The sequence below is a fragment of the Protomyctophum bolini genome (genome assembly GCF_963924005.1).
Source record: "Protomyctophum bolini genome assembly, chromosome: 1".
Taxonomy (NCBI): domain Eukaryota; kingdom Metazoa; phylum Chordata; class Actinopteri; order Myctophiformes; family Myctophidae; genus Protomyctophum; species Protomyctophum bolini.
This window is the reverse complement of record NC_137862.1, coordinates 29,988,767-30,003,388: the sequence shown is the minus strand read 5'-3', so window position 1 is coordinate 30,003,388 and position 14,622 is coordinate 29,988,767. Positions and strand designations below refer to the sequence as shown.

The following is a 14,622-nucleotide window of genomic DNA, read 5'->3' as shown; positions in this document are numbered from 1 at the left end:
TGTTTAAGTTAAGTTGCACCATGCGTTGGCCAAGACACAAGCACGGGCAAAAAAGAGCATAGAGCAACTTTTAACTGTAAGACAAAGGACCCTTACTTCTTCTTTCCTAGAAGGTCAACTAATAATTTCATTAACTTCACAAGTTGTCTACGAGTGTGGCAAAGCCTGAGCAGAGTCAGTCAGCGTGCCGACCATCACCACCTGTGTCTCCAGACTGAGACACAGTGCCAACGAGCTCAAGTCACAGCTGCTCTTAAGTAGGCTTCCACAGGCCGGCCCTCCGCTTGATGATAGGCTCACGATGACGAGGTGGGTAGGTGGAAGGTGAATGGCTCTCCGCCTCCAAACATCGCAGCAGCAACCAGACCTGTGACTGAGAACTTCAATCAGCACTCTATACAGTACAACAGCATGCGACTGACAAATAACTGTATTACCATAATCACCCGATTATGTAACCCCCCCACCCCCAAAATCAAACAAAGTTTGACCAACATTTACGTTCTGGGCACAAACCTCCCAAACACATAAATTACGGGATAAACCAGAATTACCTTGGTTTACATTGCTTTAACTTGAGGTAGCCTCAACCACCCTCTAGTGAGGGAACACGCCTATTAACACAAGACGGCCCCTGCACTTTGTAGTGATTGTTTTACATAATAGTCAATCCTGAACAGAAAGCGTTGCCATAACTGGAGCAAAATCAAACTTGTTCAGATCGGTATGTGAGGTTATACCAAATAACCTGTCTCTCGTTAGAACTAGTTTAATACTACAGACTAATATGGTTCACGCATAAGAATCATAAGCACCACACAACCCTTTCAGTGCGCAACAGAAAGAATTATCTAAATACGAATTGATTGAACATATGATCACTGAATTGATTGCACACACAATCACTGAATTAGTCAAATACATGACAACTGAACGTACTGAGTGGGTCAAAAAGGAACATGTGTCGCATGTCTCCTGTCATGAAAGGGGAAAAAACCACTACCTCCCATTTATCTGTATGGCTTGTTACACCCTGCCACCTTCCCTCCCCCCTCAGCAACTAGTACCATGGAAGCCAATTAAGAGGAGTGAGATACAGAACCAGGGCAGTACATGGCCCAAGACAAAATAAATGGTTAACCCTTTCACGCATTAAAGTACGAATTCACCTCGGACTCACAAAAAATGGGGACTAATCCAATGTGCCGTGTCATGTCAAAATTAGTGCGATACCAGCACAACTGAACGGAGGGCTCAATGAAATATTGAGTGAACCTTTGAGCTATACATGGAGCACCATGTCAGCTCCTGAGATTACACATGTAGATCATTATAATCCTCAACATGATCACACACACTCCCAGCACTGATCATGTGTCAACACAGACCTACTCTTTGACCTGCACATCATTACAAAACTGTCAATGTTATTACAGTAAAACACACAAAATGAAAATAGCAACGCTGAGCTTGTATATCTGCTGTTTTCTAATCACTCTGAAAGCTTGTGAAATGGGACATTCTGTGCAATGATTATGCAGTATTTTTTACTTTTGGTACTTTAAGTAGCTTATATGTTGACACCACCAGTACAAGATTTATTTTTGTCCCCACCAGGCCGAAGGCATGGGGAGAGAGTATGTTTCGCACTCCGTCCGTGTGTGTGTGTCCGTCCGTCGGTCCGTGTGTGTGTGTGCGTCCGTCCGTCTGTTACCAGCTAATCAAGTACATTTTGATGCCGATATTTTTGTACATTTTGAATACGGGACTTTTACTTGTAACAGAATACCAGTAAGGCGCGCAAACGCGGGAAGCGAACGCAGCTCGTACATATTTGGGTTTTGGACGTATAGCTGCTTTGGGGACTCCTTATATGGTTATGGCTGAGTCATGGTGACACAAATCACTCAGCTCCACATATGGGCACAAAAGTGGGACAGACAGACAGACAGACAGACAGACAGACACACAGACAGACAGACATGATCTGCTAGGTCTCATAGTAAGTGCTCACTGAATTCGCAACAATTACAATTCTATGGCCACTGCCATAAATGCCCTTCACACTCGTAAACACACTAACAGAGTGGCTGAACCGTAGGTACCATAATATGTGTGCAATGCAAAAATAGAAAATGTACATTTTCTACTTCGGGGCCCAGCAGGGGTAAATGGTAAATGGTGCATTTATATAGCCTGGCTAATAAGCCAAACTAATATCACACAACACTGTCGCAGGCAGTTATTTGCGGTCTGGCTTATTAGCCAGGCTAGGGGACCACCACACGGTTGCACCGCTCACGTCACACAGTTTTGTGTGAAGTGAGTGTTTTGTGCACCACAAGATGTGGTTCATAAAAAATGTTGGGTTAAAAAACAGGCCTGCCCCAGATTACCTGAGAGGTCTGGATGGATAACCCAGGAGAAGATCAGATATGTATTTTGGCCCTAAACCATTAAATGCTAAACCTACAGTATTATTTTACATATAAGTTTGGGGGTCCTTGACATGAAAATATTTGAGAACGACTGACATGGAAACATGCGTTTTTCCGAAAACTGTCAGGATTTAGAAGGCATTTGTAGAATCGTCCTCAAATTAAAATTTCATGAAAAGCAGACTGTGCACTTAGTCTAGATCAGTGGTTCCCAAAGTGGGGTCCGGGGACCCCCAGGGGTCCTTGAGGGAGTTCCAGTTGGTACCTAGCTAAATAACAGTTTGGAACCAAATGGCCCCTTATGGGTCTGTAACTCAAACCAACCAAATGCCACCTGAGCCACCGCCACCCCAATGTAATGTACTTACGGTTACGGTGTATATAGTATTGACAGTACTAGGCCACCAATTGTAACAACCTGCCCAGAGACTACAGATGAGGACAAGATCATTAGGTACAGTAAATCTTGCACATTTACATTGATGTGGAAACTGAAATATTGATAGGTGTGCGTTGTCCCAGGTAAATGGACAAACCAACAAATACAAATAAATACTAGTACGACTACTGTATTAATAAACCTACAGATTGCATTGCATTGACTCAGGATGTTGGTTGACTCAGAGATTAAAAAAATATATTTAGGTCCCTAAACTTCTTCTTACAGTCATGTGAGACATTTCAAATGCAGACATGAGACTAATAAATAAAACATATTTTAATTAAATCCACATATAAACAGTTATTCATTCTTCCATATGTCCATATGTCCATAGTGTATTTTAACTTAATCTAAACTTGCCATAAAGTCACAAAGTGACAAAGTGACTTTCATCATTTCTTTGACCCACAGGTTTTCAGCTCATAAACAATACTCACCAAAATGATTGATGCGTACTCTGCAATACCAACTCTGTTGTGTTGATTTTTTTTGTGACTGATACATACCGAAAGATCTGAAAGATTTAACTGCGTGAAGGATTAGTGTCCCCGACATTCCCATCAGGAATGGAGCAGCGGTTGTCAGAGAGGTTATAGTAAAGTCAGATTAATTCAGTTGAGGCGGTTCTTATCCGTTTTGCACTCTGATTCCAGTCAAGGCCAAGCCTCCAGTCCTGATGTAAATAATTGGTCTCACTCTTTAGTCTTCTTGGTAGCCTGTATAGAAGATATGCATTAAATCTGTATACATTAAAAGGAACTCAGCTTGAATACCTTGTTCTTGTTTGTTTGTGTTTGTCTTTTAATTTACAAGGAAATGTCCAGCATGCTGTATTAACACAACGGACAAATAATAATAGCTCAAAAAGAAAATTGTCTTATAGTTATTTATTTTTAATATATTTTTTATCCCACGATTTTTGTAACCCATTTTTCACCCCTGTGTCAATGATCTAATGTGATCCTGGGCTCTACACATCCTCCGCCAACCTGGCGAGAGCAACGGACTTAACTCATGCTTCCTTCATGCTTGAGTGTCCAATTTGCTCCTTTACACCTGACAAGGGGGAGTTTCCCTGGTTGGACGTAGCGTGTGGAAGGAACACGTTATTCCAACCAGTTCCTTTCCCCTCCATCAGGCGCCCCGGCTGGCCAGGGGGAGGCAGTTTAGAGACCAGGATTACTGCATGTTTTTGTGAGGGTACCTACCCTAGGGGACACGGGGAGAACATGCAAACTCCACACAGAAAGGCCCTTTCGCCAACCCCGCCTTCGGGTATGGGCACTGATGACGCAGAGGAGGAAACACGCCGCCAGCACCCACAGCGCCCCGAGCGGGAATCGAACCCAGGACCTTCTAGCTGTGAGGCGACAGCACTACCAACTGTGCCACCGTGCCCCCCTTGTCTATGCCAATTAAATGTTTCAACAAGAATGGGACAATACTCCTTCGTATAAAGTTTTTATGACTATTGAGACAAAAGTAGATGTAGCACTATGACTTGCGTCCAACGTAACTGCAAAACTAGTATTACATTTCTATCTTCTACATGTCCCATGAAAAGTGAATTGCAATAATATTATGTGTATGGGAGTTTGTCTTGTCATACCTTGTCAGATGCCATTAGGGCGTCCAGTTCTTGTGTCCAGCCAAGGGCTTCGGCCAGGGCCTGCACCCCACTGACCACGTCCCCCAGCTGCACCACATCATTGAAGCGTCTTCCCCAAGTAAAGGGTCCCACCGCATCTCTGTTGATGAGGAGACGAGGGACAGAGCCACGCACTGCTCCCGCTAGGCTGGCAAAGGGCTCCACCTACAGTACAAACGATGAACACCAGTTCAACTGACAGCATTTAGGGCGGTGGTGGATCAGGGGTGACCGGATGTGACCGGATGGGAACCGCACGTTTGCCAGTTCGAACCCGGTGGGCTCCCCGAGAGTTAGTGTCGAAGTGTCCTTGAGCAAGACTCTGAACCCCTATGAGCTCTGAACAACCTGCTCCCGATGAGCAGGTTGGTGCCTTGCACGGTTTCCTCCGGCATCGGCGTATGAATGTGTGTGTGAATGGGTGAATGTAATGCACAATCTGTGTAAAGTGCCTTGGATAAAGGCGCTATATAAATGCACCATTTACCATTTATTACTTAACTTATCAGTTGCCACTCCATATCAAGTCCATTCCACCCTAATTTTAGATGTCCAGAGGGTCCCCCAGTAAAAGCATAGCATCACAATAATTTTAACCACTTTATCCATTTACAGTATATTATGTTAGATATAAAAAAATAGCAGATCTCCAAACTCAGTGCGTAACTTCATGCTGTGCTTGTATATCTGCGAAAATGTTTGAGTTTGAATACACAAATCTTCTCTTTTAGCGGTCCCTGGAATACCAAAAAAGCGGGGGGCTGGAACAACATATTTTTCAGATGGTGGTCGGTGCGGCCAATTACACGTAGATTTTAGGGTCCTAATCTGGTCCTAAATGAGTTTTAAATGAAGCCACTCTCACCTCCAGCGACGTGCCCATGATGATCAGCAGGTCGGCCAGGGGGAAATCTTTGATGTACTTGAAGAAATGATGTGGAAGCTCCTCGCCAAAGAACACTATATCCGGCTTCACAACCCCCTTACAGGTGGGGCATTTAGGGATGGTACCCTTCATCACATCAGGCTAGAAACAAAATGGGGGTGCAATAGTTACTCAAACTGATTGATAATAGATTATAAACATGAATGGATAACTGATCATTTTAAAGCTATTTTCACAATTTTTGCACAATACCGTTTGTGCGAGAAAGTATAAAATCGTATTACACATACACATATTTTAAAAATATTTTTTAAATATGTGTATATCAGAACCATAGAGTAAGACAGAGTTGCGACAACTCCGTTCACTTCATGGGGCCAGTCCAATGGCGGCTCTTCTACATAGACTTCTATTGGCCAATAGTGAAGATTTACGGAATGCATTGGACTCTATGGGCTCGCGCGAGTACATGAACCACGTGACCGGGCTGTTTTCTGCTCAATGTCGTAACTCTGTCTTACTCTATGGCTCTGGTGTGTATTAAACCCAATTTAAAAAAAAGGAACTGTTACAAATAATAGATAGTTGCAGTGGCCCTACATACCAGGATTTTATAGTTAAGTACAGAGGTGCTATTCAACTCACACGTAGGTCCTCGCCGTTATAGTTCCTTAGACAGGCCGTGCACGTCGCCGAGGCGAACGTACCATGAGCCTCTACTAACTTCTCAGGAGGAATTCCTGCCACTGGAAATACAAGCACATGTGTCAGAATGTGTATATTGTCTTCTGGGTGGAAACCTTGCACAGTTTAATGCTAAACTGTTACTTTTCAGGGAATGGAAAAAATTACTTTTAACCTGGCTTCCCTATTTTGTCATTATAGGATACATATGTCAAAATGTGTAAAAGGAATACTGAAAATATCGAATCTACAAAACCGGTTGGCGAGGGCGCCCGCTGACATACATGTTAGTGGTCCAGCGGTTACATTACTATCTTGCGCCACCCCTTACCAATTATCCCTAAACTTATCTACCATTTTTTACTATTTTGATAACAATATACTTAATGTCCAACTAGCCTTTTTGGACTATTTCAGAAGGTTTTTAAAAAAAAAGGCAAATTAGTTTACGGATAAGGCCTTAGCAGGCCCGGATTAACAATGGAACTTACTGGAGCTTAAGTGCCAGGGCCCGCAGCTTGCAGGGCCCTGTTGCTTCCGTCGAAAACGTAACACAGATTTCAATGTAACACAGGAACCCCCCGCTAGTATTTTTGGTCGTCCCAACAGTTTCTTCCACTCGGTGGGAGGAGAATTCAAAATAGCAGTTATAAGGTTATATAAGTTATACTATGAGTCATAAGGAGCAGTCTTATAACTCTATGGGTGCAGCAGTGATAGTTATAGTTACGCCGCTGAACGCACGTGCATACTTCATTCACTGGGTCGCGCAAAACACAAAAAGTGTCGTTCTTGATTGTGTCACACGCACGCGAATCACATGCATGCAAAGCACTGGGCGTAAGGGTTGGTGCAAGATATAGCCCATATAGGCTCTAATGCAGGCTGACAGCTTTACTGCATGTCACTTCCCGTCTCCTTATACACTGTGTACAATCAAACAGACGGACGGACGGACGGACGGACGGACGGACAGACAGACAGACAGACAGACAGACAAACCTTACATCTCTCCAACCCATCAATATTCTGTGTGTACATCCTGAGGAGCTGGCCCTTGTCCTGAAGTAGACGGACGAAGTAGTGTGTGAGGTTGGGTTGGTAGTTGCCTGGGTACAGCTCTTTGGCCAGAGCAAAGAAGGGATTGGGGTTTTGATGGAAAAAGTTGAGCTCAAATATGGCTTCAGCATAAGGCAGGTTGTACTGCTGGAGGTTGTCATAGAGACCACTGCCTGGGGATCTGTGGTCGGGGGGGGAGGGAATACACACTTCAAAACACCTGTGACCTGAGATGGCGAATTGGCGACACCATATTATCGGTATTTCCACATTTCACCTTGTTATGTATTTTTCCCCATAAACAAACCCTATTTGATTTTGAACATTTTTAGATTTTTGTTTATAATGGGATGAATCTAGAGTTGCAATACCCTCCATTGACAGCCTATTGATCCAAATTGCATTTCCGATCTGCTTGTATAAACAACATTAAACTCACCAACATTGCATCTGTAGGGAAAGCTTGAATTATCCTCTATCAATCTGCAAAGTGTTTGTTTCATAAAAATCCACCGTAGACATGTTATGCTAATTCTGTGCAGCTCAGAGATTAAAATAGGGTGCATTTTGCATCCCAAAACACAGTTTATAGTTAAGGGACGCAATACAACAACGACCTCTGCATCCACGGGATGCACTACTGTACTGTTTTTATTCTAGTTTATTTTGCTAGCTTTAGTTATAATAACCATTTCTTCTTCTGTTTTCTACATGAATATAACCACATTATACATATACATTTTAAATTTTAAATGTAAAAGTTAAATGCTGTAATTTGTAAAAGAAATGGCAAAATATGACTCCTAACATCATTGAAGTGGGACTCATAAAATGTCCCTGAGACTCATCTAAAAACCATCCCTGCATCCCAGGACTCATTACATTGAAAACCTATTTACATCACTGCAGCTTTTTCTAAGTGTTGGAGTTTGGAAGCGCTTGTCGAAGTCACTGAACGGCCCTGCGTACCACCTGTTTTGAATTTTCACATAATGGAGGAGGCAGCAGCACGACCTGTTAATAAAAACGAGTGCTTCCAAACCCAAACACTTATCACGGTAATATCACGGCAGATAATTTATTTACAGAAAATAGCTGATAACATTACTACGGTGGATTTTTATGAAACAAAGGGAGGAGACCCCGGGGCAGACCAAGGCGCAGTTGGAGGAAACACATCGACTCACTGGCCTTGGAACGTCTCGGAAACCCCCAGGAGGAAGTCACTAATATAATGTTGCTCTGGAGAGAGAAGTCTGGAGCACTGTGACCCGACTACGGATAAGCGGTTGAAGATGGATGGATGGAGATCAGAAATGCAATTTGGATCAATGGGATGGAATGGAAGGTATTGCAACTCTAGAGTTGCAATACTGAATCTAGATTCATCCTATTATAAAGAAATCTAGTGTTGCAAATTGCAGCTATGAGAGGCTGGTGGTTATTAATATTACCTGAAGTCTGGAATGCCACTAGGTGTGCTGATCCCAGCCCCAGCCATCACCACCACCCTCTTATACTGCTGCTGTCGGATGCGCTCAGCTAGCTCCTCTAGGGTGGTCTGCTGCTTGGTGCTGGGACCACCTCCAGAGAAAAGACCCCGTCTTCCATTCCATCTGTGGTGAAACAACATATTATATTAGTGTTAAACCACAGGACACGGTAACCTATTTGCCATCCATCACCGACACCCACAATAAAGTTTGTCTTTGTGGTTTGTGTTTTAAACATACGTGTGAAACATATATGACAACAATAATTCTGCATCCATTATTATTTAAGCAATTCAAAATAAATCTATACACAATATGAAGTATAAAACACTGAAAGCACCAGAATGATCAATTCAATTAAGATTTGATGCATTCAAATGGGTATATGCATTAATAGGTACCTGAATAGAGCTTGTTTGAGCAAAGTTGCTGCACTCAAGCTCAAGGTCTTCTGAGCAAAACCTATAACATGAAGAGCATGTCACATATATTATCATAACATTTACAAGTGCATTTTTGATTGATTGATTGAAGTATTTATTAACAGTTTGCAGAATTACAGTACATTTTAAGCACAACTCAATACAAAAATGCATTGTTGCTATAGCTTTTCATACTAAACTATAGTGTAAGGACAACTATTACTGTGACTCCTGACCTTTCACTGAAACGGCTCTGAGTCCTGCAGAGTTTAAACAAAGTAACGCCATGAGGATCTATAATAATAATAAATTATGAACGTTAATGTTATTATGTTGTCAATTGTCATTACTCAATGCATGGAGGTGAGTCCATCCATGTTGACAAAATGCACGTCCACTGACGTCATGACGGCTCTGCACGAGATGACGTCACGTTGTTCGCGACGCTGGTTGCCAAGCGAGCAGGATTTATACTTCTTCGTACGGCGGTGTCGCGTGACCGCAAAATAGCCGATCTACAAGCTCACAACTCGTTGCAGAAGCGACGTGCTGTGAGCTTGAAGATCGGCCATTTGGTGGGCGGCGCGACCCCGCGGAGCTTTCTCGCTTTATACGGTATTAGCGTAACGTCGCGAGACAGGCGGAAGTCTGATCTGAGAGTACACGAGAATCCAACGCAGTGTTGCCATGTCTGCTTATTATAAGCGACATGTTTTTTTTATTGATTGAAGTATTTATTAATTTATTAATTAAATAGAATAGAATAGAATTACAGTACATTTCAAGCACAACTCAACTAAAAAACTGTCAACTGTGAGTGGACGACCAAAGCACTATGCTTGTTTACAAGAGGGCAGCTACTTCTGCAATATATTGGTAGTTGCGGGTTGAGGTTTTTGGGGGCTTGTGTAGTCGCTTATTTAGGCTTGTTTCTAAAGTGTAGTCGCTTTTCTAGGTTTGTTTCTAAAGTATAGTTGCTTATTTAGGCTTGTTTCCTAATGCTGTTTTAAACCAGTGATTCTCACACATCTCCATGTCAATTAAGGAAATTACTGTATTTGTCCAATGTGTGTCCAATGTGTGTGTGGCTGTGTGCCAGCCACTGCAGCCAGGAATTGATTGATTGATTGATTTATATTTATATTTATTAACAGATTGGAGAATTACAGTACATTTCAAGTACAACTCAATACAAAACTGTTAACTGTGGACGACACCATAAAGCATATTACACGTCGTGTGTTTACAATAACTAGGGTCCACCATCGATGTTCAATTCATTTTAGAAATATACACTTTGCCAGGAAATCATCATAGAGGAGGTAAAAAGGGGGGGAAGAACAAGATTTGTGTTGTTAAAATGTTTCAAAGAATATTCCACATTTTGTCACATTCTTTTTTTCTTCCAAAAAATTCAGGCTTCTTTTTTGGGGGGCTTGTTAAACAAAGCTGGTTTGCTCGTTTCTCTCACACAATCTGGCAACATTGCACATCATATCCATGAGTCCCAGTCCTATCCAGAAGCAGCATCATTCAGTTTGTTAGCTCCGTGGCTAAAAAGCAGCGGATAAATTAAAAAGTATATTGTTAATTAAATACATAAAAAGTGACAATGAAAGATGTGTCGGGGTTCCTCAAACAGCAGCAGGGCCAGGCTTCCACGCCGGAGACGGCCACGGAATGGCACGACCTGGAGGAACTCTACAACAAGAAGTAAGTAACAGCATGCTAACTGCTAGCATCTGAGTCATTGTAGCGCTTTAGCTCATATTGTTATTATTGTTATTATTACATTAGTTAATATCAGTGGTTTTCAACCTTTTTCATGTCGAGGCCCATTATTTATGTGACATTTTAGCCACGCGGACCTCCATTTTATGACATTTAGCCTCAGATATGATATCGTTGACTAAGATTTTGTCCACAATTCCATGGTTTATTGATGTGGCACTGCATGGTACCATAGACTTATTGTAAATGAAGTACTGCAATAATACAACTCTTTGGAGTGTAAAGGTTTAGTTTTACACTTAAAAGTTAAATATCTAATAAGGGTCTATTTGGTTACCAGCTCTCCATCATCACTTAGCTGGGGACGACCTGGAAGTTTGGAACCCTCTCAAGGACCACTGGTGGTCCCCGGACCACTGATTGAGAACCACTGGTTAATATTATTCACAATGTCTCCCCAGAAAATATGTTTAAACACCTGACACATAATATGGCAAATATTGGTTCTGTATGTGTTCTTTGATGTCATGGTTTGCGTGTATGTATGTATATATATATATATATATATATATATATATATATATATATATATATGTTAAGCATTGATTAAAAAACGTACATCACTTTTTATGAATACACTATTTATGTTGGACGGTGTATTTTATTAAGATCATTTATGTTTAACTATGGTACAGTGTTTTAACTTTTAAGACAGTGGTTTTCAACCAGTGGTCCTTGAGGGCAGTGGCGGAAGGTTCTCCTAACGACAGTGGGTGCCCACCTTAGAGTAGCCTATATATTTTAAGGTGCCCACCCGCCCCGCAACTTATTATTTTTGGCTTATTATTTTGCCAGTGGGTGCTTCGGCTCCTGCGCACCTGCGGAGTTGACGCCGTTGCTTGAGGGGGTTCCAGGTGGTCCCCAGCTAAATGAGGGAGAGTTGGTAACCAAATGGACCCTTATAGATATTTAACTCTTGAGAGTGTAAAATAAACCTTTTACACTCTCAATAGTTAAGTTAAATCTTCTCCAACGACAAAATCTGAGAGGCTAAATGTCATCAAATGGTGGTCGGTGGCTCAAATACAGAAGAAATAAAGGGTCTTGATATGAAATGGGTTTTCAACCCATTTTAAGATAATGTATTTGGGACTATTTGACAGTGTGTATTTATAACTTATGTTGTGATAATGAATCATCTTTCCATTCACAGATTGTGGCATCAGTTGACATTGAGGATCACAGAGTTTGTGAAAGATCCAATTTTCAAAACAGGAGATGGCCTCATACAGGTAAACACTGCATACTGTGGTTACTTCATACATGATGCAGTGGTGACATTAAATTGCCTGTGTCCTATAGCAAAGCATAAACCTTAATCTTTGATGTCTCACTTTGTATAATATTATGCTATTGCATTTCAGTCCATTCCGTAGAACATGGAACTAAATTGAATATTCCAGTATTCTCCATATGCAGACCGTGGCCATCTTACCATATAAGTTAATGCCAAGGTGCAACTTCCAATAGCAGCCCATTCATCCAAACAGAAAAGTCCTATCTAATTGTATTAAACAACGTCAAACTCACCAACATTGCAGTTGTACGAAAAGCTTGAATTATTCTCTTTCTATCCTCAAATGTTATGAGCTACTTTGTGTCCTTGCAGGTGATTCATTTTCTAAGTGCTGGAGTTTGGAAGTGCGCGTTAGATATCACTCAACTGTCCTGTTTATAATTAGCACATAATGCAAGAGGCAGCAGGACATTGCTCTACTGAAAACGAGTGCTTCCAAACTGATGGAAACATGGCAACGGTCTGCAAATGGGCAATTCATTCTAAACTGAGCCGTGTTATTCCGTTTAGGAAACAAGAAACAAACATTGGGTTTCCGTTTGGCATCGCATATCTGTTCCCCAAATAATGCGATTCAATTAGTCTAGTGTTGCTAGTCGCACTACAAGTTAGAATAAAAGATGGACATACCCAATGAATTCGGTATGAGGTACGGTCGCCCCTAAACCATCTCGCCCCTCGATTCTTTCCTGCCGACCAGGCTCACACCGACCACTCAGTGCCGCGGTTCTAGTATTCTTTTTGTTTTACTGAGAATAAGCTTAGATATAAGTTTCGGGTTAGGCAGTTTTACTGGGGTTAAGTTTAGGTATAGGGTTAGATTTAAGCATAGTTTTACTGAGGTTAAGGTTATGAATAAGGTTAGGTTTAACCATCATTTACTTGGGTTTCTTTAGGAATACCAATTCCGCCGGCTGTACACCTGGGGCGAGTTGGTAAAGGGGCGACTCGTCTGATATTCACGATTACTATACCCAACGAAACGATTGTATCAGTTTAAACCAATTTTGAACCAAAAGTTGCGGTCGTGGGTGACGTTATTTCCGTCCAGACCGGATCAGAAACCCGAAAATGTTATATAGGCAAATTCCTGTATGTTAAATCTAGTTGCAAGAAATGTGGGGATTCCAACTTGTCATTTCCAAGTTCTCCATTCATGAAAAGTCTAATCTTATTGTTGTATGAATTTAGATATTCAGTACATTTCTCCTGACTCAAAAAATTGTGACACTTGTTTCAAATCTTCTTCCAGCTGTATGAAAACTTCCTGTGTGACTTTGAACACAGGTGAGGCGAATCCGACTGAAGTATTATTGCTTTCTTTGAACATTTTCAAGTGTTTTCAATTAATTTATTGTGTTGTTCTGTCAGTAATCTAGCCTTTATAAACCTTTCAACAGAATCAATCCATTATCCTTGATGGAAATCATACTCTACGTTGCTAGACAGATGACAGGTAAGAAGACCTACCTGCAAAATGAGACGGCTTGGAACAGTAGTGGTTCTCAATCTTTTTTTTATTTCAAGGACCCCCATAACCGAGTGTTACAGACACATGGAAACCCCTCAAGGAAACCCGAGGGTTCCTCGGCCACACTTTGAGAACCACTGCCTTAGAATGTTGAGGAACCCTAACCCTTGCCCTTATTCACCCATTTGTTTTATTTGTTTAGGCAAAAGAGGCAAAAAAAATGTATCCCTTTTTGTTTCCAAATGTAATTTTGACCTTTCTGTGTTGCCACTGATAGTTTCAAGCTGCTACGTGGCCTTCAAATGTATTTTGTATTTTGAAGCATGTTTATTCACGTACAATCGTACATTTCCTGCCATGAATTGCGTGTGATTGACAACCTGTTTTGTTTTGGAAAGTTTGATTGAATAAATTAAATTTGAAAGGCAACCTCTTCATTGCCTAATAATTACATATACTCTTACCAGATTGTCAAAACAATGCCATTTACATCTTTTTATATAGAAAAAATCACACCTGTGTGAACCAAGTGGTGCAATTCCCCCCCCCCCCCCCCCCCCTCTCTCTCTCTCTCTCTCTCTCTCTCTCTCTCAGAGACACAGCACTACCCCTCTCTCTGTTTCTGGCGCCCCCTTCTGGTATAAATAAGTAACATACTCAGGCTCAAAGACACACAAAGGTACACGGGTACACAGGTGGACAAAGCTGGATGTAGAAGTGGTTGCACCACTTAAAAAACTCAGAATTTAGTTCCGCCTTTTGGGCCCAGCCCTCCACAATATTTTCTGTTTCTCATTTGGCCCCTTGGGAAAAATAATTGGCCACCCCTGATCCATATGATAAGATCTCTGTCCTACTCCTACCAACATTCCCCATTGTCAGGTGCTGCCCCGAGCCTGTGGGAATACGTGCAGCGACAAAGATCACCCTGCCCAGCTTCCCTTCCTTAAACATGGCCAATTGCGTCCATAGAGATGCTCGGCCCAATCGA

At 41.7% G+C, this 14,622-nt stretch overlaps 2 protein-coding genes across 2 annotated transcripts in view; one reads left to right on the top strand and one right to left on the bottom strand.

Moving 5' to 3' along the window:
* Positions 1-3,173: 3,173 nt before the first annotated feature.
* Positions 3,174-9,448, bottom strand: sirt3 (sirtuin 3). The gene is made up of 8 exons (XM_080768059.1): positions 9,309-9,448; positions 9,052-9,112; positions 8,612-8,773; positions 7,106-7,338; positions 6,060-6,160; positions 5,394-5,555; positions 4,490-4,693; positions 3,174-3,596 (listed from the first exon to the last, which is right to left on the bottom strand). The coding sequence occupies exons 1-8, from the start codon at positions 9,358-9,360 to the stop codon at positions 3,573-3,575; spliced, it is 999 nt and encodes a 332-aa protein (XP_080624185.1). The 5' UTR covers positions 9,361-9,448; the 3' UTR covers positions 3,174-3,572.
* A 1,117-nt stretch (positions 9,449-10,565) lies between these two features.
* The window catches only part of psmd13 (proteasome 26S subunit, non-ATPase 13), a 13,630-nt gene continuing 9,573 nt past the window's right edge, over positions 10,566-14,622 (top strand). Inside the window, exons 1-4 of the mRNA XM_080768017.1 lie at positions 10,566-10,785; positions 12,017-12,095; positions 13,413-13,447; positions 13,561-13,616. Coding sequence (XP_080624143.1) covers positions 10,685-10,785; positions 12,017-12,095; positions 13,413-13,447; positions 13,561-13,616 — 271 coding nt within the window. The 5' untranslated portion in view covers positions 10,566-10,684. The remainder of the gene's footprint in view (positions 10,786-12,016; positions 12,096-13,412; positions 13,448-13,560; positions 13,617-14,622) is intronic.

Excerpts from the sequence above, each read along its gene's own strand:
- sirt3 (XM_080768059.1), bottom strand. The coding sequence starts at position 9,360 with ATGGCGTTACTTTGTTTAAACTCTGCAGGACTCAGAGCCGTTTCAGTG. Across the intron at positions 9,113-9,308 it reads CAGAGCCGTTTCAGTGAAAG|GTTTTGCTCAGAAGACCTTG; the intron begins GTCAGGAGTCAC and ends TTCATGTTATAG. Across the intron at positions 5,556-6,059 it reads ATAACGGCGAGGACCTACGT|CCTGATGTGATGAAGGGTAC; the intron begins GTGAGTTGAATA and ends TTTTGTTTCTAG.